Source organism: Sorex fumeus, unplaced genomic scaffold (assembly GCF_029834395.1).
Source record: "Sorex fumeus unplaced genomic scaffold, SorFum_2.1 ptg000128l, whole genome shotgun sequence".
Classification (NCBI taxonomy): domain Eukaryota; kingdom Metazoa; phylum Chordata; class Mammalia; order Eulipotyphla; family Soricidae; genus Sorex; species Sorex fumeus.
This window is the reverse complement of record NW_026606185.1, coordinates 35,913,017-35,936,419: the sequence shown is the minus strand read 5'-3', so window position 1 is coordinate 35,936,419 and position 23,403 is coordinate 35,913,017. Positions and strand designations below refer to the sequence as shown.

The window sequence follows — 23,403 nt, the reverse complement described above, 5'->3', positions numbered from 1 at the left end:
GTGTGACCCAAAAAACACACACAAAAAAATTTTTAAATAATTTAAAGGAGCATTTGGTAGGATATTGGTGTTGGATTTCCTGGCTCAGATATCCTATAGAGGCCATAAAATTTTGTAATACTGCATGTTATCAACTCCATAGAAATTAGATTCTGTTTTGGGTCAAAACCCAAAGAGTTGGCTCGAACTCTCCTGAGTTCACTGAGAATCAAGGCACGGCTAAGTTCATGGTACAGCTCTTACCATCGAAAGAAAAATCTGAAAATTTAAAAATCTGACCACAGATTGTTTAAAAAACAACAACACTTGTATAGCAAACCTCAGTATGCCCTGAGGTCTGTGATTAAGCAGGATAAGCAATAACATTGACAAGCTGCCTTGATAAATTTCAGAAACCAAATGAAATTATTGGCTCTTGGGAATGAATTCACTGGAGGATGTTACACTACTCTTAAGGAGTAGTCACTGGAGATTCCCCCAGGACTCTGCAGACTAAACAAAAACTCCTGAAAAATAAAATAGGACAAAAGCAAAAATAAGGAAAAAACTTTCAACCACTTTTTTATAATAAGCTTTATTGGGAAATCATTTCACCAAATTCACCTTATTAAAGTATATACTTGGAGGGAGATTGTATATTCAAAATAGTCCAACTATTACCACTCTCTGCTTAGATTTTGTCTTGGATGGGGCCTACCCAGCAGTGTCCTGGAGCCTGGACACACCTGGACTCTCAGTGATCCGAAGCCTGGTCAATGCAGACCTGATATTTAACTGCTATTAAGCAGTTAAAATCCCCTTTTCCACCTTAAAACCTCTTTTTCCACCTCCCATTCCAGGCACCCAATTTTTTCCTCACCCTTGGATTTGCCTCTTCTAGATAATTTATGTAAATGAAATTAAGCAATAGTTAGGTTTACTTGTATCTTTCTTTTCTTGGATGTTTCTAATATGTATCCATGTTGAAGCAGGAATTAGTAATTCCTTTCTGTCACTAAATATATCATATTTTGCTTATGTATTCATAAGTTTAAGAAACTTTGAGGTGCTTCAACTTTTTGACTATTAAAGTGATGTTTCTGACTATTGATGTTTAAGCATTTGTGTAGATAAGACTTTTTAATTTCTCTGAGATATCAGGAGCGAAATAAATGGCAGTTCATAAAATACTTTAACTATTGAGCAAATGCCAAACTGTTTTTATAAGACAGTTGCTCTATTTTACAATACTAGCAATGTAATGAGGGATCCAGTTTCTCCACATTTTCATCAACATTTTTTGTTTTTAACCACCCTGGCAGCTACAAAGTGGCATCTTACAGCTTTTTGGTATGCTCAGTTTTCTGATGCTAAATATCTCGATGTGTTTTTGGACCATATATGCATCTCTTTAAAGAAAGGCACATACGTTTTTAATAAAGAGGCTTTATTTCAGGGCTCTCATGTCTGTTTCTCTGAGGTTTATGCCTGTTCTTACACCAATAGCATGCTCTCTGAGTTACAGTAACTTTGTAGTTAAAATTTGAAATTGGAAAGTTTCACTACTCCAAAAATATTTTAATTTTCAAGAATGTTTTAACTATTTGTTTTTTGTATGAACTTTAAGATCCTTGTATTAAATTTTGCCCAAGTGCTAGCTAGAACTTTGATAGAGATTATGTTGACTCTGTAGATTAATTTAGGGAGTATTGCCGTTTCAACAATGTTAAATTGTCTAATTTATGACTGTGGATTGTCTTTCCATTTATTCAGATCTCCCTCCATTTCTTTCAACAATATTTTGCAGTTTTCAGGATGCAGGTCTTGCATTTATTTAATTTAGTTTGGTCATAAGGATTTTATTCATAATATTATATAAATTAAATGCTTTTCTTAATTATATCTTCAGATTGTTCATGATTTCCACTCAATGCCTGTTTTGCAAACCACAGCATCCAAAAGGAGAGAGAGAACAAAAGGGAATGCCCTGCCACAGAAGCAGCACAGTGGGATGGGGAGGATGGGGGATGGGAGGGATACTGGGATCCGTGGTGGTGGAAAATGGGCACTGGTGGAGGAATGGGTACTCAGTCATTGTATAACTGAAACCCAAGCACAAAAATTTGTAAGTCTACAACTGTACCTCATGGTGTTTCACTAATAAAAATTAAAATAAATAAATAAAGTCTAAAAAAAAACAAAAACAAAAGGAGAGAGAGTAAGAGGGAAGGTGTCTGCCACAGAGGCAGGGGGTGGGAAGTGGTGGGGGTGGCAAGAGGGATACTGGGAACATTGGTGGTAGAGAACGGACACTGGTGGAGGGATGGGCACTCAAACATTGTTTGACTGAAAAGTAATCACAAAACTTTGTAAGTCTGTAACTGTATCTCACAGTGATTCATTAAAATGAAAAAGAATTAAAACTTAATTTAAAAAATAAGGTAAGGTAAGGTAAGGTAAGGTCCTCCCGTTGTTCATCGATTTGCTGAGCGGGCCCAGTAACGTCTCCATTGGAGATTTTGTTGTTACTGTGTTTGGCATATCGAATACATCACGGGTAGCTTGCTAGGCTCTGCCGTGTGAGCAAGATATAGCACAGCGGGTAGGGCGTTTGCCTTGCACGCAGCCGACCTGGGTTCGATTCCCAGCATCCCATATGGTCCCCTGAGCACCGCCAGGACTAATTCCTGAGTGAAGAGCCAGGAGTAACCCCTGTGCATCGCCGGGTGTAACCCAAAAAGCAAAAAAAAAAAAAAAAAATTTTTTTAAATAAAGTAGGTAAATTGTCCTTCTACCCCCTTATGTGGATTTTTTAGAAATTTCTCCATAAAATCATTTCACTTATAAACAGATATTTTAAAGTGGGAGGAGAGGATTCCTTTGAAATATGTATCTCTCAATTTTTGTTCTTTTCTCGCACCTCCAGAATAATGTTGAAATGGTGAAAACAGACATCAATATCTTGTTCTTAATTTCATACAAAAATCATACTATCATCCACCATAGCTTTGTTTTACCTGCGGGCTCTTACTGGATGCCCTGAACAGCATTGAGGAGGGTCCTCTCTATGAGGTTGAGTGATTTTACCATGAAGGGTGTTGGATTTTGTTCAATGATTTTTCTGAATCTATTGAGATAATCAAGTGATATTTATTCTGGATTCTATTAGTATGGTTAGTATGGTGTGTTACACTAATCAATTTTCAGATGCAAGATCAAACGTATTCTGGAATAAAACTCACATGGTTATAGTGCAAATTCCTTTTTTTTTATGTTGCTAACTATCAGTTGGATTTTAATTGTAGTCAAATAATTTGCACACTATTTGAAATGTGATGACAATGTGAAATTCTAACTATAATAATAATATGCCAGCCTGTCTCTGTGCTGGGCATTTTTATATGCACTGGTTCATCTAGCCCATTGTTATCTTAATTTTATAGATTATCAACCTGATTCTCAGAGACAAGTTTTGTAACTTGACTAAAATCATATAATTAGTGACTCAAGATTTTGGTGTTCTAACCCAGGCATGCTGATTCCATAAGCAAGTTTTTAACCACCTATTTAAGAAGACTATTTTGAGGTACAGATATTCTTTTTATCATGAGAACTGTAGCAGTTCTCAAAAATGCATTTTGCTTCCATTTGTCTATTGTATTTAGGGTTCAGATCACTAATGAATAAAATTCTGACTCATTGGATTTGTCTCTGGAAAGAGGTATAGGGTCATACCATTAAGATTCGATTTTGCACTCACGGGCCATAATCCAGAGTGATTGGAACATGTGGAATAATTGAAAAAAAATGGTTCAAAAATAAATAAAATACTTAATTCAAAAATGTTCACTGCTTCTTTTTTTTTTTGCTAAAGTGCAGGATCATGTTATCTAATTCAATGTCTCTAATATTTGTGTGCTTCTTTTTTCAGATGTTTAAAAAGACTTCCTTACGTCTTACCATAGTTCTTTGGGTCCCTTAGGTAATGAATGAATTAAGAGTAAAGAGTTTACATAGAGATAAGTCTTAGAGACACGCTGCAAGATTTGTATACTCTTAATGAGAAATGAAAATTATAGGTTTGACTAGTGGACATTTTCTTATTTTCAAATTATTTAATATTATATTTTATCATTCAAAAGGGAGAAATATTAAATGAGTAAAAAGTCAATTTTTAAGAAAAAAAAGAGGAGAGAATGAGATTACACCTTTCGGTATAGTAGACTTTCGTGTATCAAATTATCTCTAGAATTTCTTTACTAAGTACTCAGAAATCTCAACTACGAACACAAAGATCTATCCAAAAAATAATATTCTGGAGAAAATTATCATTCAGGACTGGAGCAATAGTACAGCAAGTAAGGCGTTTGCCTTGCACATGGTTGATCTAGGTTGTATTCCCAGCATCTCATATGATTTCCCCACGCATCTCCAGGGGTAATTCCTGAATGTAAAGACAGAAATATCCCCTGAGCATCTCTGGGTGTGACCTCCCCAAAATAAAATAAAATTATCATTCAAATTGGATATGAGCTAGAATGAATTGAAACTCCTCTTTTTTTCACTAGCAAATGTGTCAGTCTCAAACAGCAGTAAATACATCATGTCTCAGAGTAGTTAGGCATTCAGAATTCATATTCCCCTGTGCACCACAGACTCCAAATCTAAATCCCAGGAGCTAATGGTTTAAGTATCAGTTCATCAGTTCTACTCATAAAGATAAAATTTCAGAGGACCCCATATCTTTATCAGTAGGAAAAGTTGGGAGAGAGAAGTTCCACTATCTCTGTCCTAAATTCTTATGAGTCTGTGCTCTGCTTTTTCAGAGTAACCCTGTGTGAAGTGTCAGCTCTGTGCTCTCCCCCACCGCCAGTCTATAGCACTGCATGGCTTTGCATTGCTTAAGGATAAACAGGTTGGAATTGCATATGGTTAGCATTTTTTGTTTGAGCTGGTGCTGGAGAGATTGTTTAGCATCTGCAGGTCTCACATGGTGTCACGGGCAGTAATAGAATGACTGAAGTAGTTGCAGACAGCATGGAGCCTACATTCCTTTCTTTACCTAAGAAATCATGGATAATTAAATTAACATGGATTGAATGCAAATCATGAGAGCAGAGGCATTAGAATAGCAACCCCCATCTCAACGTGTGATCGCCATATTTACCTGTATTATATGAGGCAATAAAAACCAGAGGAGAAAAGTAATAAAAACAAAACAGTAATAAAAACTTATATTTACATAATTTCTTTCTGCCCCAGGATTCCAAGGTATTTAATGAAAATCATATAGGAAAACCTTTCACAAGATGTGTGACTTAAAACTGGCAGGAGAACTCATTAGCAAGTACAGAGGCTTGAAGGAACTGAAGACACATGGTTTCAGTTAATATTTAAAGTCCTGCTTTAAGTTCTCTGACCCTGTTATTTTTATAACAACGAATCAGAGTGATCAATTTAACTATAATAACATTTGTGATATGTAAATGAGGAGCATCATTAAAGTTGGCAAAATTATATCTATTATTTTGTAAATTCGCAAAATTATATCTACCTGGAAGGGGACATGCTTACATTGCCTGGTGGTCTCTCTTCCTCGGTGCATTTCAATGAAGAGTTAAAGGACAAGGTCATTATCGGATGTGCCCAGCATTATCAGTTTTCTCAGGCATCTTTCCTACCCATGAGCTGAAATTCATACTGTGGCTATGAAATCAGTCTGGTTTTGTTATGACTTTGAAAGATTTGTAAGGCACAGATGTTAGCTCCAGCTGTTTTTATCAGCGATCTGCAGACTAAGGTGGTCCTATGTAGGCTCTTTCTTATGAATGCCATTAGAATATATTCTACTTAAATTCACATATTGGGAAACCCCACATTAAAATAGAGTAAAAAGATAAATTGTGCTTAAAGCCAAGAAGATTTTTCAAGAGATTAGACTAATAAAATGGGCACTTCTATAGAACATGAGGGCTTCTGTGGCAAACCCATTACCTTTCAACTCAACAACTCAACTCTTAGACAAGAGTCAGCCAGGCAGATATAAGTTATTATATTCATAATTCTATTACCCATAATCCTAACAATAGATGAACACTATGTATTCTGTGCATAGTGTAAACAATATGATAAGGTGGTATTTACTACTTTCACTCTCTCCCCTGATATTATTGGTACCAAATAATAGCATGTGCTCTTGCTTTGAGTTTTGCTTAAGCTCAGCTTGCTGTTAGTGAGGTAAGACTCAAGGACTCTTGTTTTATTTATTTAGATATTAGTGCTTACTATTATATGCAGAGCGATATAATCAGGCTGGAGCAATAGCACAGCAGGTAGGGCATTTGTTTAGCTTGTACACGGCAGACCCACGTTCCATTCCTATCCCTTCTGCACGGCAGAGCCTGGCAAGCTCCCTGTGACATATTTGATATGCCAAAAACAGTAACAAGTCTCACAATGGAGATGTTACTGGTGCCCACTCGAACAAATCGATGAACAATGGGAAGACAGTGCTATACAGACTTCTTTCTAGGATAGCAAAACTAAAATTTGAGGTAGCTTTCTGCTGAAATATCACACACAATTTGCGAAGTGTCCTAATTCCAAAAAGATGTCAGAGTGAAGCCATTTTTAAATCCTACTTTTCTCTTGCCTTTTCTTGTCCTTGGGCCATACCAGTGATTCTTGAGGCTACTTCCAGCTCTGTGCTTTAGGGTAATTCTGTGCTTAAGGGTAATTCTGCTCAGGAGACTATACAGTGTCAGGAATCAAATCCAGGCCTCATCTCTTTAACCCAGACCTTATCTCAACTCTTTAGATTAATTCCAGAATTGTCTCTAGATAATAAGACTAGGAAACAAGGGAAAGTAAGCATTTATGGAATCAACTTAATTTATGGATAGAAAAAGATGAGCAGAATCTCAAAAAGTGAAAAAACAAATACAAAATTAGCCTTCATTCTAAATATTGGTATTCTGTTATACTTTCATAAAATCACCTAACGAAGAGTAAAATTGTTTATCAGCTATGACCTAGAAACCTACATATAAGAATTCACCTTAAGAAAACAATTACAGATCTGCCAAGAATTTTTTTTTCAAAATTGTTAAATCATAGGCTTATTTAAAATAGCCAAAAACATGAAAATAATGTTTAAAACAATAATATAGAACCAGTTTAAAAACTGTCTACTCATATAACGGTTTTGAAATAAAAATCATATTGAATTAGATTAAAATAATATCTGGAAAAAACATTCATTGAGTTGTAGGGAAATGTTACAAAATAATTTGTGTAACATGATCCATTATTGTAATATTTGTAAGGAAGAACATCCTTGAAAATAAAAGAAGAATAATCTGCCACAATGGTGCTGATTGATGGTTGGTGGCAGTGCAGATTTTATGTTCTATTTACCCCTTATCCTACGGAACAAACCTTTCATAATGAGTACCAATTGTCACCATAAATGTTTATTATTTTAATATTGAAGTAAATGACAAGTAATTACATCATCAAATAATCAAGTAATGAATTTTGATACAGTATGAGAAAACTTACCTGGAAATATCAAAGCATTTGAATCCCCATAAAGGGATGAGGAAACCAATTTTGTAATAAGGGGAATAAAATTAAATAAAACATGCACATAGAGGAAGACGAGCTGAGATTTGAAACTGCTATAAGGAAACAGTGAAGTCAAGGCCCAAGCTACTAGAGAGTTTGAACATTACAAATGAATTTCCTATCAGACAAAAATAATCATGTGTTTTTATTTGGTACAAATGTGATAATGACCGAGTTACTCTAAACTGCAACCATTTTAAGGGAAGGGAAGCTAGTAGAGCACTAGAGGCAGTTAATTGATCTCCAGCATGACTGGGATTTTCAGGCTGGTGTTAAGTTTAACAATCTTGAAAGGTGTTTTGGAGTTCAAATGCAAAATAAGTCCCTCCCTTGGAGGGAATTCTGTGAATTAGTTGGAGACACAGGCATTTACAGCCCACAGGTTTCCTCATTTGCTGGAGGGTATCGTTTTCTTTATAGTTCTATATATAAAAAAGGCAAGTGTCCTAGGTCATGCCTCTTCCCATGTAAAATTGATTATGTGCTGTGGGGGTGGATGGGGGTAGCGAGGTGCCAGAACGACTAGAAAAGTCTGCCAATGGACAGAGATATGCAGTACACTAACACAAAGTACAACACTTTAGAAATCTTAAGTTTACCACAAACCATAAAGAAATTATCCTCTGAGGATGAGGTGGGAGGTATAGAGGGATGGTGGGCTTTATTATTTCAACTATTAGTCATGAACACTAATAGAATTTTCTTTTGGTCCAAAAAACCACTGCATGGAAAATCCCCTTCACACTGATATTCATATTTCTAGGAAATGGAATCAGTTGCAAACTGGAAAGAAGGTTTTTGGCCAATGGTACCAATGTGCTTTGAAAAACTGTGATTTGCTCGAGTAAAGTAAAGGCCCTCCCGTTGATCATCGATTTGCTCGAGCGGGCCCAGTAACGTCTCCATTGGAGACTTTGTTGTTACTGTGTCTGGCATATCGAATACTCTCGGTAGCTTGCCGGGCTCTCTGAGAGGGGCGGAGGAATCGAACTCGGGTCGGCCATGTTGGCTGCGTGCAAGGCAGACGTCCTACCCGCTGTGCTATGGATTTATCACTGAGCTCATTTTCCTTATATGCAAAATCAAAATAGCAATATTTCACTTATTGGGTTGTTTAGAACACTTGCTTTCAGTTTTTTCACACCTGTAGACTGTCACAAAGTTTAAACATACTGGAACATAAAAGAAAAGAATACACATAAATGCAGGTCTATAATAAATAGTTGTTAATATTAAGACATGATGTTTTAGGTGAAAAAGAGAAGGGTTTGTTGTAAATTTATAGAACTAGAAACACTTTTTATTATGATGTATCATTGCAATAACAACTTTTAGTTGTTATCCTATATGAAATGACATCCTATATGAAATGACATCGTATATGAAATGAAGAAAATTATAGCAAAATTCAAATATTTGCATTTATAAAACAAATCCTCACATTGAAAATTCTATCAGGTGTAGACATCAATCTGTTAAAAATAAGAAATATATTGAAACACTATTAAGCTATTTCAGTTTGAGGCTTTCCTTTCCTTTTTTTAAAATTCAAGCTAGACTGTTCTGTTTTATTACTATGGTTAAGAGCAATGGGAATATCTTATAGAAACTTATTTTTAGTTTGCCCTTTTTTTGTTTGTCATTAATTGAATCCTATAACCACCATAATGTGTTGACATAGTGACAATGACATGGCCAATCAATTAGCACTGATTTTAGTTTAATAAAATTTGAATCTTGTTGCTTTTAATTCAGAAAAAAGACTTCGTCCCCTTCTTTCACAAAAGACAAGTGATGCCTGAGAGATAGCTCAAAGGTCTAGAATAGCAAATTTTGCATGCGGGAGCCCTGGGTTTGATCCCTAGCACTATATTGTCCCCTAAACACCATACCACCAGGTGTGGCCACCAACATAGAAAAAAACAAAGAAACAAAACCAGAATGAGCAAACCATTTGGATAAGGGTCAGTAAGTTTCCAGTAGTTAACAATGAACTGCCTTATGAAATAAAAAAAAAAATTAAAAGCAGGTACAGAAAAAAAATCAGGAATAAATTTAATAATCAACCTCAAACACAATGAAATAGTTATTATAATTCATAGTGAGATGATTTTTCATGTGCTTTCCCAAGCTTGTGAGAAAACAGTAATTTTAGAAAAGGATTACAAATGTTTGAATCTCTATTCTGCCATAGCAAATCAGCATGAACTTCTCCATCTATGAAATGGGATAATAGCCCTGCTTCACAGGTATGTTAAAAGAATAAAACGATAGTTATCATAAAAGTAAAGTCTATTTATAAACTATAAAAAATATAAAAATGCAAGGAAGTGGTATCATCATGTAACACAGCTTACAAAAATCCTGACTCCTTTCCTGTGAATGAACTTGATTTCCATCTCCCATAACTTATTCTAGCAACATAGCTCTTATACGTAAGATATTGAGACATTTTTACCAGTGGGATTTTTGCTATGCAATAAGAAAATATAAGTAATTATCTCAAATAAGGCTATCTAATTATATCAGGGGTTCTGGTAACGGCATAAACCATGAAAGTGGAACCTAAGTGTTTTAGTATCAGAATCATAAAACAGAAATATAGTCTGTTATTGCATTACTGCAAATTTCTTTTTCTAATACAGTTTAAGAGTGTTTCTCAAACCATCAGTTTTATACTCAAGGTGCTACTGTTAATTTTTCATATTGATATTAATATTATTTCACAACATCATGCCATTCTACTAATAGGTGTTTTTTGAAATGTACAATATTTGTGCATAAAAAACATGAAGGAGTTGAAGTTTCTGCTATCGTCATTAATACTTCCATGTTATATACCAAGCAGGCATGTATTATATCTGAAAAGTTATATGTAGGGCCATTTTCATACAAATCATACGCATTCCTAATGATAACAGCATACACTGTTTTCTCATCATTGAAGCACACATATGTTTAACTTTGAAATGCATTGCCAGAAGAATGCTTCTGAAAAAAATCCCACTGCAGAGAAAATCTCATCAATTGCAGCTTTTTTTCTACTGTATACTTTATGAATTGCCTCATCATAATTAACTCCAACCACTGGAATTAATTACTCCAGATGATCTGGAAATTGGCCTTCTTGGTTGTTCTGAAATTCATGAGATTATTCCACAAAGTGGGGGGAAAGGGTTTGAAGAAAGGAAAAACTCTCTTTGAGAACCTGACCACATTTTAGAAGGCTGATTTTTCAAAAAGTAGGAATATTGGTGCCTTTGGGCACATTTTGTTCCTTTTTTTACTTTCATTACATTATGGCCATTTGAAGCTGAACAAGGTCAGGATAAATCGATAGTTGGGGCCCCTTATTCCATACAATTGGAAAGGGAGTCTAAAATTGTGGGTGAAGGAGCAAAGGTCATAGATGAGGGTCTGTTGAGCAATAAAATAAGAACAACAATTTCTTTTATAGGCCTTTCATATAGAATCCTACATGGCACCAATGGATAAGGGGTGTAGTATACCTTGAAAATGAACACTTAGTTCAAATATACTCTGAATTATTCCTTTAAGGAAACTTTCAATCGACCCATCCCACTTTGTCTCAGTTGATTTCAGATATGCTATGCACAATCCTTTCTCTCTAAATTTTCTCTAGATAGAAGATAAGCAGGTATATTCACAGGAAAACAGATTACTTCCTATGTCAGAATGTGGTCAGAAAATTGTAATATAATTGATTGCTTTGTACTTTTTTCTTCATCAGAGAAATTTTTATCTTTTAAATAAAATACATTTCCAAAACAAAAGAAAAGTCATTGGGTTAAAAACAAAAATGAAGAAGAAATTTTATATTCTGTCTCAGAGTTCTTGAGACTTAACTAGAGAAAAATTCTGAACATAAAAATTGAGGGCTAGGATTTCCCAGGCTAACGCATACCTTTATAAAGCAGCAAACATTAGAGAAATGGGAAAACATGAATAAATGAAAAAAATGAAGCAGATTTAATCACTGTTTTCCCACATCTTCTATATGAGCTGAGCACTACAGCACAGTAAAAAGCAATGCAGAATGTTACTGAAACTTCTTAGAAGCAAATGCCAAGGCAGAACTAGAAATGCAAGATACTTATTGGGGACAATGCCTATAAAAGATAAAGGGGATAAGAACAATTGCCTTGCACCACTGGACCAGTGATGCATTTGTCTGAGTACCCCTGGAAGTCAGCCCCGGATCCCCAGCTAGTGAGAGCCATTTAGGTAAACTTTCAGAGTGTGATGGAGTCTGATGTCTGTTTGACACTATGGAAGGCCTGAGGAAGAAGCAGTGTTGAGTCGGAAAAGACTCAGGATGCAAGGTTGATCTGAAAAAGTCAAACTAATGGGAATCTCCCACAGAATGTGTTCCCAGAGAGTATTCCAAGAATGGGGAACATACTACCATTTTGCTCAGTTGTGATTGAATTCAGATTTTCTCTGGAAGATTGCTGAATGACAGCCACCCATCCTCACATCTTCACATGCTTGAGCAGATAATGATTCCTCGGGAGTGGGGAGGATGGAGGTGTGAGGGGGTTTTCATGGATTGAAATTGAAATTAAAATTTCATTATTACGTGCGGCCCATCAGACCTTTCTACCAGTATGTCCACATTTAGATAGACTATTTCCAAATGACTTTCCAATTACTTTCAAAATTCCTTTGTGAAAATTTCCAAACTTAATCAAGTCAAAAGTGCATTATAAACAGGTTTGAAATTCTCCCAGGTCACAGGTTATCTATCCTTAGCCCCACTGCCCCACTTGAAGCACTAAATGAAAACAACTGTTTTCAAAAACAAATAATTGCAAAGAATTCCCTTCTTATGCAGAAATGTATTCTCTCCCCTGAGTAACCATAGGACATTTACTCAACCTTGATTCTTCTCACTGATTTTGTCTCCCCACAGAAAAGCAACTTCATTTTTTGTCCTGCTGATTTGTTTTAATCAAATTGCTCAGTGATATAAAACACAAAATAAAGGAAGATGAGTTTTGCTTGCGTATACTGGAAGTGTTCTGGAACTCTTGAAGTCTGATTCCCTCTTCCCAGGCTGGGTCTTTGTGAGTGGGAGACCTTCACTGCTGCTAGCTCTACAGAGCACAACCCACCCAGACCAATACAGAAGCAGGCCTGATTCCCAGGTCCTGCCTTCTGTGTACCCTTAGACTACTTGAAAATGACTAAGGCAAACAGATAAAAATTATTTCTGTTGGTCAAAATTTAAATCCACCTTATTAACATAGTTTTTAAACTATGTACACAGCATTTTTGTCCAACGTTGGAAAATGAAGTGTCTTCTAATGAAAACTTGACCTCTCACCTCTGCTCTGAATCCCAAACTTTTGTGCCCAACTATCTGTTCAACATTTTCCTCTGATGAGAAACCAGTAGAAAAAGTCATCTCAGACTTATTATATCCATAAACATGTGCCTTTATCCAGTCTTGTCACACTTGGTGAATTAGACTAAGTAATGTTCTGATCAAAAACTTTGAACCCACCCTCTATTACTCTTTATTTGAAGGGGTTGGGTAGGGACTACATCCATCAGTGCTCAGGGCTTATTCCTGGTTTTATGCTCAAAGATCACTTCTGGGAATGCTCAGGGGACCATATGTGATACCAGGGATGGATCTGGGTCATCCTCATGTAAGGGCAAGCTTCTTACCTGCTGCATGTTATCACTTCAGCCTTTACTCCTCTTTTTCTAACCTTTAATCTATCCTAAACAATTTGCCTCATTTCTAAGTTGAAAAATTCAAACCACTTCCACCATTACCATGCTTTCCAGGGCACTATCATCAGCTCACATCTGGTGTATTATTCTGAGGATAAGGAAATATTCTGTTAATGAAGCAAGAGCATTAGGAGGGTTATAGGAAGCTCAGGAGACTCAGAATAGAAGAGATGGAGTGATGTCAGACAGCATAAAAAGTCCTGGGGACTTTAGTCAGTTTTGACCAAGCCTCAAAGCACACAACTCTTCTAAATAGTCATGAACATTTTTCTCTCTCAAATGAATGATTTTTGGTGGCTATCATTAATTAGTTGCTTGAGTATATATGCTAATTCCATAATGCTACGGAATATATGTAATTATGAAAATATTAATGTATTAATGTGCTTTGTGTGTGTCACATATGGTTTTGTTCTATGTAACATAGCCAGAGAATAGAAGCAGAACCAGAGTCCAATCACAGGTCATGAAGTATGAACTCGATGAGCTATAGATTACTCTCCAAGGAGCCGTAGTCCCTTTATCCAATCTCATCTTGGACATTAACTTCCCAGACCCAGGAATCTAAAGTTCTCTTTGCTTCATGTCATGCAAAGTCCCAAGGAAATGAAACAGATATAAGATACATGATCATATTCCTTCAACTTCCCCAGCTTCTAGTTTGTTTTATTCCATCAAATATCCTCCTCTTACTCCTCTTTTTAACTTCTGACGTGCATTTCCAGCACTAGATCAAAAGAGTGTCTGGTTTTCTTCTACTATCCCCACACATAATAAGGAATAAACTGGAGCAATCAAAATCAACTTTACTGGTGGCCTCAGAGCTGACATATAACAGGGCATGAGCCTCAAAAAGTTGAACTGAGAGCCCTTGATTGAACTGCAACACTATCCAAAATTGAATTCGTGACCTCAGTAACTGCTGTAGTGATTGCTCTTTTATTCCAATCCTACCCAGAGCCGTGTGACATCAACCTGGATTGTTGCACTTGCCTCTCTGAAAGGATTTCAGGGCAGGACCCAGGAGCGAGAAAGATTCATTTTGTCAGGAGGTAGTTATCACCTCTGTGCAGAGTAGTTAGTGGGCGCTCTCTAAAGCAAGTCTCAGAATTTCGAATTCTCACTTGAGATCTACATTAGATTCAAGTAATACTCTGTCAAGTATAAAACAATCTATCCACACTTACATTAAAAGTAACTTTTTAAAAAATGCTTAAAAGTGCGAAGACTCAGAAGACCACATTAATGCCTTGTCATGTCATGGCTTGATCTGCAGTGGTCATCAGCCTTGACAAAAATTATAGATACAACTGTTGAGTCATCACTATGGGACCAATAACAGATACAGTCTGGCCATGAATATCTAGCCTTAAATCACCAACTATGCTACAGTATTCATTGATTTCTGGGATATTAGGGCCTCTGAATAAGTTCCAACTTTCAAGTAAAATAAGAATCTTATAGAATATTCTTACCACACCATGGATATTACTCAGTGTTGGTACACTTGCCTTGCACATGTGTGACACTAGATTTTATCCTCAGTACAAAAAGATCCCTGAGCACTTCTAGAAGTGACCCCCAAGCACTGAGTAGGGGATAAACCCATACTCCCAGCAGGTCTACCTTCCCCTTTAAAAATAAAGATCTAAGATAATTGCCAAGAAATTGACTGAAATTTGGAATCGATTTATATATTTAAAACTTTTTCCTATCTAAATTCTCTATTTCCTACATCTTAAGAAAAGATGCTTTTTGTTTTAACAAAACTAAATCATCAGTGTTTTAAAACTATATGAGGTGGAAAACTGTGTAACTTCTCAGTGAAAATTTTTTTATTTCAGATTAACTGGATGGATGTCAATATTGATCTAGAATACGCAATGTAATTTTTAATGATTTCATTGTTGATAAAGGGGTTCATATTCCTATATTGTGGCATCAAGATTTAGCAGACTAAGTAAATTCCCTATGCTTAGAGGAAATAGAATTTACAAAGAGTAACATACAAGCTCTTAAATGAGAAAATGGTGTGGGGAGCGGTGGGGAGGAGGCAATGATTTGTTTGTCATTTGAGATGGAGCTAAAGGGGAGGATTGGTATTGTTTAATCTGAGTCAAATAGCAGAAAGTCTGAATTGAAACGCAGCTCATTTGATTTTATTACCAAGTACACTTGGAAATTATTAGGTCTGTCTCTTTTTACTCGTGCCTGCTGCTCTGCTTTTGGTCATTAGATTATTTGATTTGACACCCACCACACAAAAAGGTTGTTCCTTTTGCTCTATCTATCCGGGCTGATATGAGGAATGAAGGAGGGAGAAAAATTGCACAGCTGGTAGTACAGTGAACCCAAAAATATACAGGAACATACCAGAGGGAATAGTCATCAACACGAAGTGAACAAGCACCCAGACTATTGATTACATGCTGCTCACAGAACACCAGGCGTTTCTGCCAACTCCTTTCTACTCATACACTGAACTGCAGACAGCATGTTGTACCTTGCATCATCAGTTTTGATGAATAATGCACTGATAAGCACTGCAGCCAGTATTCCGGGGGAGCTGGGAAGCCAGATGTCATCTGGACCTCCAATAGTTTGAACCCTGGGTCTCTGACAGGCACGGATACGAATATGACAAGGCAAGCACTGCAGAGTGGGCAATGCCACCGCGAGCTCCTGGGGAACATGATGGCATTTTGGAAAATGAGCAAGAATTGTCACAAACAGGAGGGAGCAGGCCATGCTTATAGAGCATTCTTTACCAAGTTAGCAACGGGATCCTTCATTTCAGATTGGTTAGGAATCTCATACATGTGCACGCATACACAATAAAGGGGCTTTTGAGGAAAAATCATTGTTCAAGGGCTTAAATCCATGTGGCTGCAAACAGGCCATCATGACAAACAGATGGAAAGTGTCCCCTCCACGACAGAATTTAGACAGCAGCTATGACAGATTTGAGTGTCACTCTAGTGGGAGGGTTCATAAGATCCGACCGACTCCCCGTGCACTGCACGCTTGAAGCATTCCAGCAGGAGTGCTGTACAGATCATGTTTTAATTCCATCATTACAGGTAAATGTTCAAAAAGATCAATTAGACACAAGCTTTCTTCTGCCCGCTAACTGCAGACCTACCACACGTTGTTTTATGAGTGAAACCTGGAGTTGGAGCAACAATTGTCTTTGCTCTATTTAATTCTTCACCTAGACAACAGATTTTTCTGACCCTAAATTCAACAATGGGCTCTTGCTCCATCCTTAATGGCAGTCACCTTCTGCGCTCAACTCCCTTTAGACCTTGCTCACTGCCATCCTGGTTTTCTCTCTACCTGCTGCTCCCTCTTGGCCTCTGTCACACACTTATCTGCCAGCCTGACCTCCTCCCTGGTCCTCTCCGCCTCTCTCACCAAACTGTCAATGTCAAACACTGATATCTGCAAACCTACTTTCAGAGCTGGACAGATTCAACTTTAAATCTCCAACATCTGGGTTGATTTAAGCCACAAGCAACACTCAAGTGACTACTCTGAAACTGTCTCCTTTGAAGAAAGACAAATTGTGGTTAAACAATAGCCCAATTTGAAGCTTGCCCTTTCTATACATTCTAACCCAGAGCATCAGACTGAATCATTTAGGCCAAGGATCAGAAGGAAACAGGGAATTGCCATTGCCTGGAATGCAGACCAAAAAGATGCCATGGCTGAGTAGGCTTCCTAAAGCCTGCATTAAAACTACCATTCCAGTCTCAGCTCTAGCATTATTACAACAGACAAAACTAAGGTTGTATCAAACAATCTTCTAAGATCCCAAAAGAAGCCTATGAAGTACAAAAGAATTCATTTTGAGTTCACAAATATGTGATTGTCTATAATCAAGTATCATTTTAGGTAATATTGGTTTGGAATAGAGCATCTCAGTGTGGCAAGATGTTCTCCCTAAAGGTGAACTGATCATCACCACATCCTCACTTCCTGCCCGAGTACAGGGTGGAGATGAATTCACCTGAACTCATTAATATGGGTTATTGTATATTTTCCTCATTACTATAAAAAAATTCAAGCACAAGCATATAAATAATGATGTTTTGAATATTTATATAAACTTTATTGTTTGTAAATGTTAATTCTGGCATATTTGATTCACTTCTTTGGAGGGGATTTATTTTATTTTATTTGTTATTGAATTACCATAAGATATGGTTACAAAGCTGTTCATGGTCAGGTTTCAGTCATAGAATGTTCCAACACCCATGCTTCCACCTGTATACATTCCCCACACCAATTTTCCCAGTTTCCTTCCTGCCATCCTTACCCCATCAGCCTGCCTCTATGACAGGCACTTTTCTTCTTTCTTTCTCTCTTTCCTTTAGAGCATTATGATTTGCAATATAGATGCTGAGAGATTATCCTGTTTGTTTCTTTACCTACTTTGAGCACCCAATTCTTATCCAGAGTAATCATTTCTAACTATTATTGTCATATTGGTCCCTTCTCTATCCCAAATGCCTTCTCCCCTTGCACTTAAAGTAGGCTTTCAATCATGGACCAAACCTCCTGGCCCTTGTTTCTATCGTCATTGAGTATTTGTCTCATACTGTTTTTTTATAAGGGGATTTATTTTAAAGTAAATAAATCCATCCCTCCCAAATGTCATTGATCATTTCTTTCCAAAGACTGTGCTTTTCTAACAGCCCAATATTATTATCATACCGAAATTATTTATATTTAATGCAATTTAGTATCATCCAGTAACTAGTTTATAATATAATTTTCTGTGGCAGCCTTTCTCCTGAGTTTTGGACAATATGAACAATGCTCAGGGTTACTCTGGACTCTGTGCTTGGGTATTGGTCCCACAAGTGGTCGGAGTACCAAGCAGGGATCAAATAAGGGCCTTCTGCCTGCAAGGCTTGTGTTAAGCATATTAAATATCTCTCTAGCCCCAGTGACTCTGATTTTCCAGTGCTGGAATGGCAGGCTTTGGATTCTCTGGTGGGTTTGTATACATCGTCAGTGTTCAAATGAAATCAGTCCTTCCCTACAGATGCATTCACTCCAGCGTGAAAAAACAGACCTATTCATGCATTTCCTTGGTATGTTGGCCATAGTCCAGGGCAGGAATGGATTGAAGGATCTTTTAGGTGGTAGACTGGCATCAAAATTTTGGAGGTGGGATTGATTAATCTTATACACAGGTGGAAGTATGAAACTATACTCTTAAAATTTTATATTACTTCAAATGAATTATAGACCAATAAAAAGGACAAAACCAAAAAAGCACCAGTCAGGATAGGATTAGAGTAAGGACATTTTATGATTCTGATGTTTACTAATATCAATTTTGCTGGAGGAGTGCAGTCAAGTTTTCCATAGAGAGACAAATAGCTATTTAACCAGAGAGATAATGGATAGGACTTTCTAAGAGCTCACAAAACCTACCCTCTTGTTACCCTTCCTTGGTCCTTGCATTGCTAGAAAATCATTCCTTTGATTTGCCACATTTCTTCTATATGCAATATGAAAATTTGGAAGTCAATGAATAAACAAGAAACTTGGAAATGTATCAACACTGTTTCCTGTTAACTTGCTGGACTTGCAGGTTAAAGCACAACCTATATGTCAGAAAGCAATGAAGGTGTCTTTTGTTATTTGTCCCAAGAGGTGCTCAATATGCTGCTATGGAAATTAACGTGCAGGGTGCATAGTTCTTAAATAGAGGCTGAGAATACCTCTATGAGGTAATTCCTGGGTCCAAACTACAATCTTGGAGAGTTTAAGAGTAGCTTTAGAGGTGTTAGGGAGACAGAGGTGTGAGGTGGGGGGTACACAGAATGGACACATTCTGTGACACATCCTATACAAAGACAGGATAGAAGTGAGGCATCAGTCAGTCAGCCACAATACGCTAGGGTTTATATAGGTTTGAGAAGTGCAGTCCATCAACATTCTCCAAGTTGATTTTCTGATTTTTCTCTAAAACTTTAACAAAGTTTCATTTTTTAAAGTGTAGCCAGGGGATATAGGGAAAGATGCCAGGATGGAAGCATCTACCAAAAACTACTAATAAAAAGGAGAAATTAATCTTCATTGAAACAAAGTAGTACAGTGCCAAAGCCTATAATGTGAAATGTCCCTGTCAAATACTATGCCAAATATAGAGTTTCATCAGATTAATTAAGAATGATCACTTTCTTATACACAAACCAAGTAAAACTTTGCAATTAGAGATTGATCTAGAAGGTCTAGGGTCTACCCAATAGCTGTGTCATGGAACTGTAGGATGAACATACTAAAGTGAACTGATTTTGTGATCATTTTGATTGTTTGCAATTAGGGCACTTCACCATGTGAAGTGAAACATGATGAGCCAGCATGATAGGGTGAGATCTTTTAGAAACCTGAGATCTATCTGGAAAAGGAAGTGAAAGTGATTGGTTTTTAATCCTGGTCTTTCAACACTGAGTTCCTAACATATCAGATAAAATGGAGAAGAAATACTATTATGAAGAACGTTTTTATGCTGGGGTGTTAACACAGATTCAAGCCCAAGCCCAGTGAGTTACTTGGCCAGCTTGGAGAACTGATATGGGTGTGTGGAGTGAGAGTTAATGTTCCTTCTACTATCGACAATTGGGGCTCCAGAAAACTAAAGGTGTTCTCTTGTGTCTACTTCGGCACATACAAAAAAGAGACAGATGAACCTGGCCAGAACTCCCTCTGGGAAGCTTCAAGACAGAAGTTTTTAAAACCAGAAAAGAGCCTTGCTCTTCAACGCCCCTTTTCTCCCTTGAATATGCATTTCCTTTCCTTTTCCCCATTTACATCTAACTAAGTTTCATACAATAATTTGCTTCAATAAAATTAAACCTGAAAAGGTCAGGACAGAAGAGTTGATACAAGGGTTAAAGTCCCTATCTTGCATGTGGTCAACAGTGGTTTGATCTCTGCTATTACTTGGTTCCTGAAGTACCACCAGGACCAAATCTTGAGCACATAGCCAGGAGTAACACCTGAGCACTGCCTGGTGAGCCCCCCAAACAGATAAATAAAGGTAGAAAAGAGAACCACAAAGCAGAAATTTAGACTCAATTATTTGCATTCTTAATATCAGTAATCTTTTTACTATAATGACAAATAAGAAAAGCCCTAAAGAAATACTTTTATGAATTCAAGATAGATACCAAATTTTCCCTCCATAATTACACCACAAAAATAAAGAACTTTTCTTGTCCACATATGTGAGCATGTTCATATTGTTCTTGTTATCTAGGACTTTGCAGGTCAAATTTTATATTTTTATACTTAAATTATGCTGTATGTTATCTCCATTCTGCCTATATTTAATTTTTTTCCTGGTTCTCTTTTTACTATTATTTCCCATACTAAACTTGTGATACAAATAATGTAAAGACATTGTTGGGGACATTTTGAAGATGTCTCTGGAGATTAAAAAAAAAAGAAAACATTATGGACTCATAGGACTCTGGACCAAATTATTTGCCATTTAACAGAAAGCAACAGGAAATTTTTTTTCTAGAAACATGATGTATCTGGAAACTGTCAAGAACTGCAGTAGAAGGAGAAATTCTCTTGAGACAGAGAAAGGTCTGTGCCATGCTACAAGGGAGATTTCTGTCTAAGCTGCAGTTTCCACTTTAGGATAAACTTGCATAGTTTTTAAGCTTTTCTAATAATGTAATTATTCTAATAAAGTAGAAGTTAGAAGACTCAAATCAACCAGAAGAAGGAATTTAGAGTACTTAAGACAACATCAGAAACCAAAATGTCCCAAGTGATGAGAAAACATAAAACTATAATGCCAAATAATTGTTCTGAGTACTGATGGAGAAATAGGACGAAAGAAGAAACTTATGAACTGAAATAATAAAGACATTGTCATATATATATAAACTATATCTTATACATACATATACACACACAACTATCTCAAACACACAAAGATTAAGGAAGCCCATAAGAGAGTTCAGTGGTCCAAGGTGCATGTGGGACCCAATTCAATTCCAGGTACCACAAGGACCTCCCAACACCATAGAGGTTGCCTAAGTGGACCCCAGCACACTGCCTGGTCCAATAATTCTGCATCTCTGGGCCAAGCATTTATCAACAAGCACAGTGACCAAGCATTATAGGAATCAGTCCCTAGACCCTCTGGGCACACTTGGAAGTTTCCTTCAAGCTCCCTCGCAAACACACACACACACACACACACACACACACACACACATACACACTTTTTCCAAGAAGAAAGCCTATCTTTCCTGGACTAGATAAACTATGAGATTAAATGATCCCAAAGATAACCTTTCTAACAATCATCTATGGCACTTGGAGTAGCAACCCTAATAGAACAGAAGTAAATTCAGGGACTGGATTGAAGGACAGAAGCAACTCTCTCTCTCTCTCTCTATCTATCTATCTATCTATCTATCTATCTATCTATATATATATAATATATATATATATATATATGTTGGCTGGGGGAGTAAAGGCAGGGGATGCCTGGCTGTGTTTAGGGCTTATTCCTCTGTGCTGAGGGATCACTCCTGGCGGGGCTCAAGGGATCAAATGGGTGTCCTACCTGTTGTACTATCTCTCCAGCCCCAAGGCTCTAATTTTAAAGTATTATACTAATACTTTAAAGTATTATACTAATACTGGGCTGGAGTGATAGCACAGAGAGTAGGGCATTTACCTTGCATGCGGCTGATCCAGGTTCGATTCCTTCGTGCCTCTCCAAGAGCACCGCAAGCTACCGAGAGTATCTTGCCCACACGGCAGAGCCTGGCAAGCTCCCCATGACGTATCCAATATGCCAAACACAGTAACAACAAAGTCTCCAATGGAGACATTACTGGGCCCACTCGAGAAAATCCATGAACAACGGGAGGACAGTGCTACATACTAATACTGAGCCATCTTTTTTTTTTTTTGAGCCATTTTTATTTAAGTACTGGGATTAGCAGTAGTGTTATCAATATTTTTCGTGGATACTCATTCCAACACTACCAGAGAGCTCACTTCCTCCATCATTGTCCCCCTCCCGATGCTTTCCCAACCACTCTGCCCCCCCTTACCGCCCCCGCCCCGCCACCAGCTCCTTGACATGTAAGCTTCGTTCTACAAACAAAATCACCAGCTCTGATGACTTTTACCATTTGTTTTTATCTATTTTTTAATCCCATATTTGGGATAGACCTCTTTTTTTTTAATGGAGGAGGTGATGACGCTGACATACATTCAGATGAACAGAGCTAACCTCTTGGAAATCCATAACATAGGAAATCAACGGTAAATTGATGAAGTAAAAAGCATTTTCCAAAAAAAAAAACCAAAGCATTTTCCAGAAACAATCTTTTTGTATAGATATATAAATTGTAAAGTTTTATAATATGTTTTCTAATGTGTTTTAAGATTTGCATAAAATAGATAAATACTGTAGCATTGTCATCCCATTGTTCATCGATTTGCTTGAGTGGGTACCAATAACATCTCACGACAAATTGTGAGGCTTGTTACTGCTTTTGGCATATCGAATACTTCACGGGGAGCTTGCCAGGCTTTGCCCTGTGAGCGAGATACTCTCGGTAGTTTGCTAGGCTCTCCGAGAGGGGCAGAGGAATCGAAATGCAAGGCAAACGCCCTACCACTGTGCTATCGCTCCAACCCTTATAAAGAATTGGTATTTTTCATTGTAAATCATGTCCACACTGTCCACATAGTCCTCCCATTGTTCATAAAATTAATACTACAATACTACAGATAAATGCTACAAATATAAAATTAAGAATGAAGAGAACCATCTTCTTAAGATTTTATGGGGCTGCAACTATGTCATATGAATCCAGGAATACAGGTTTTCCTTAGATAAATAATTTTGAATCTAGAGTTAGAGAAGTGGCCGGATTGATGATAGTACTAATTCTCATTAGACATATGAACTGGCACTGTAGACATAACGTCTAGATCTTCTTTCTGTATGTGCCCTGTGTATATAGATTTACCAGAATG

At 37.1% G+C, this 23,403-nt stretch overlaps 1 protein-coding gene across 1 annotated transcript in view; it reads left to right on the top strand.

Annotated features, from left to right (window-relative positions):
• Positions 1 to 15,257, top strand: part of CCDC178 (coiled-coil domain containing 178) — a 483,098-nt gene extending 467,841 nt beyond the window's left edge. Inside the window, exon 19 of the mRNA XM_056138448.1 lies at positions 15,213 to 15,257. Within this exon, the coding sequence (XP_055994423.1) occupies positions 15,213 to 15,257 (45 nt within the window). The remainder of the gene's footprint in view (positions 1 to 15,212) is intronic.
• The last annotated feature ends 8,146 nt before the right edge of the window (positions 15,258 to 23,403 follow it).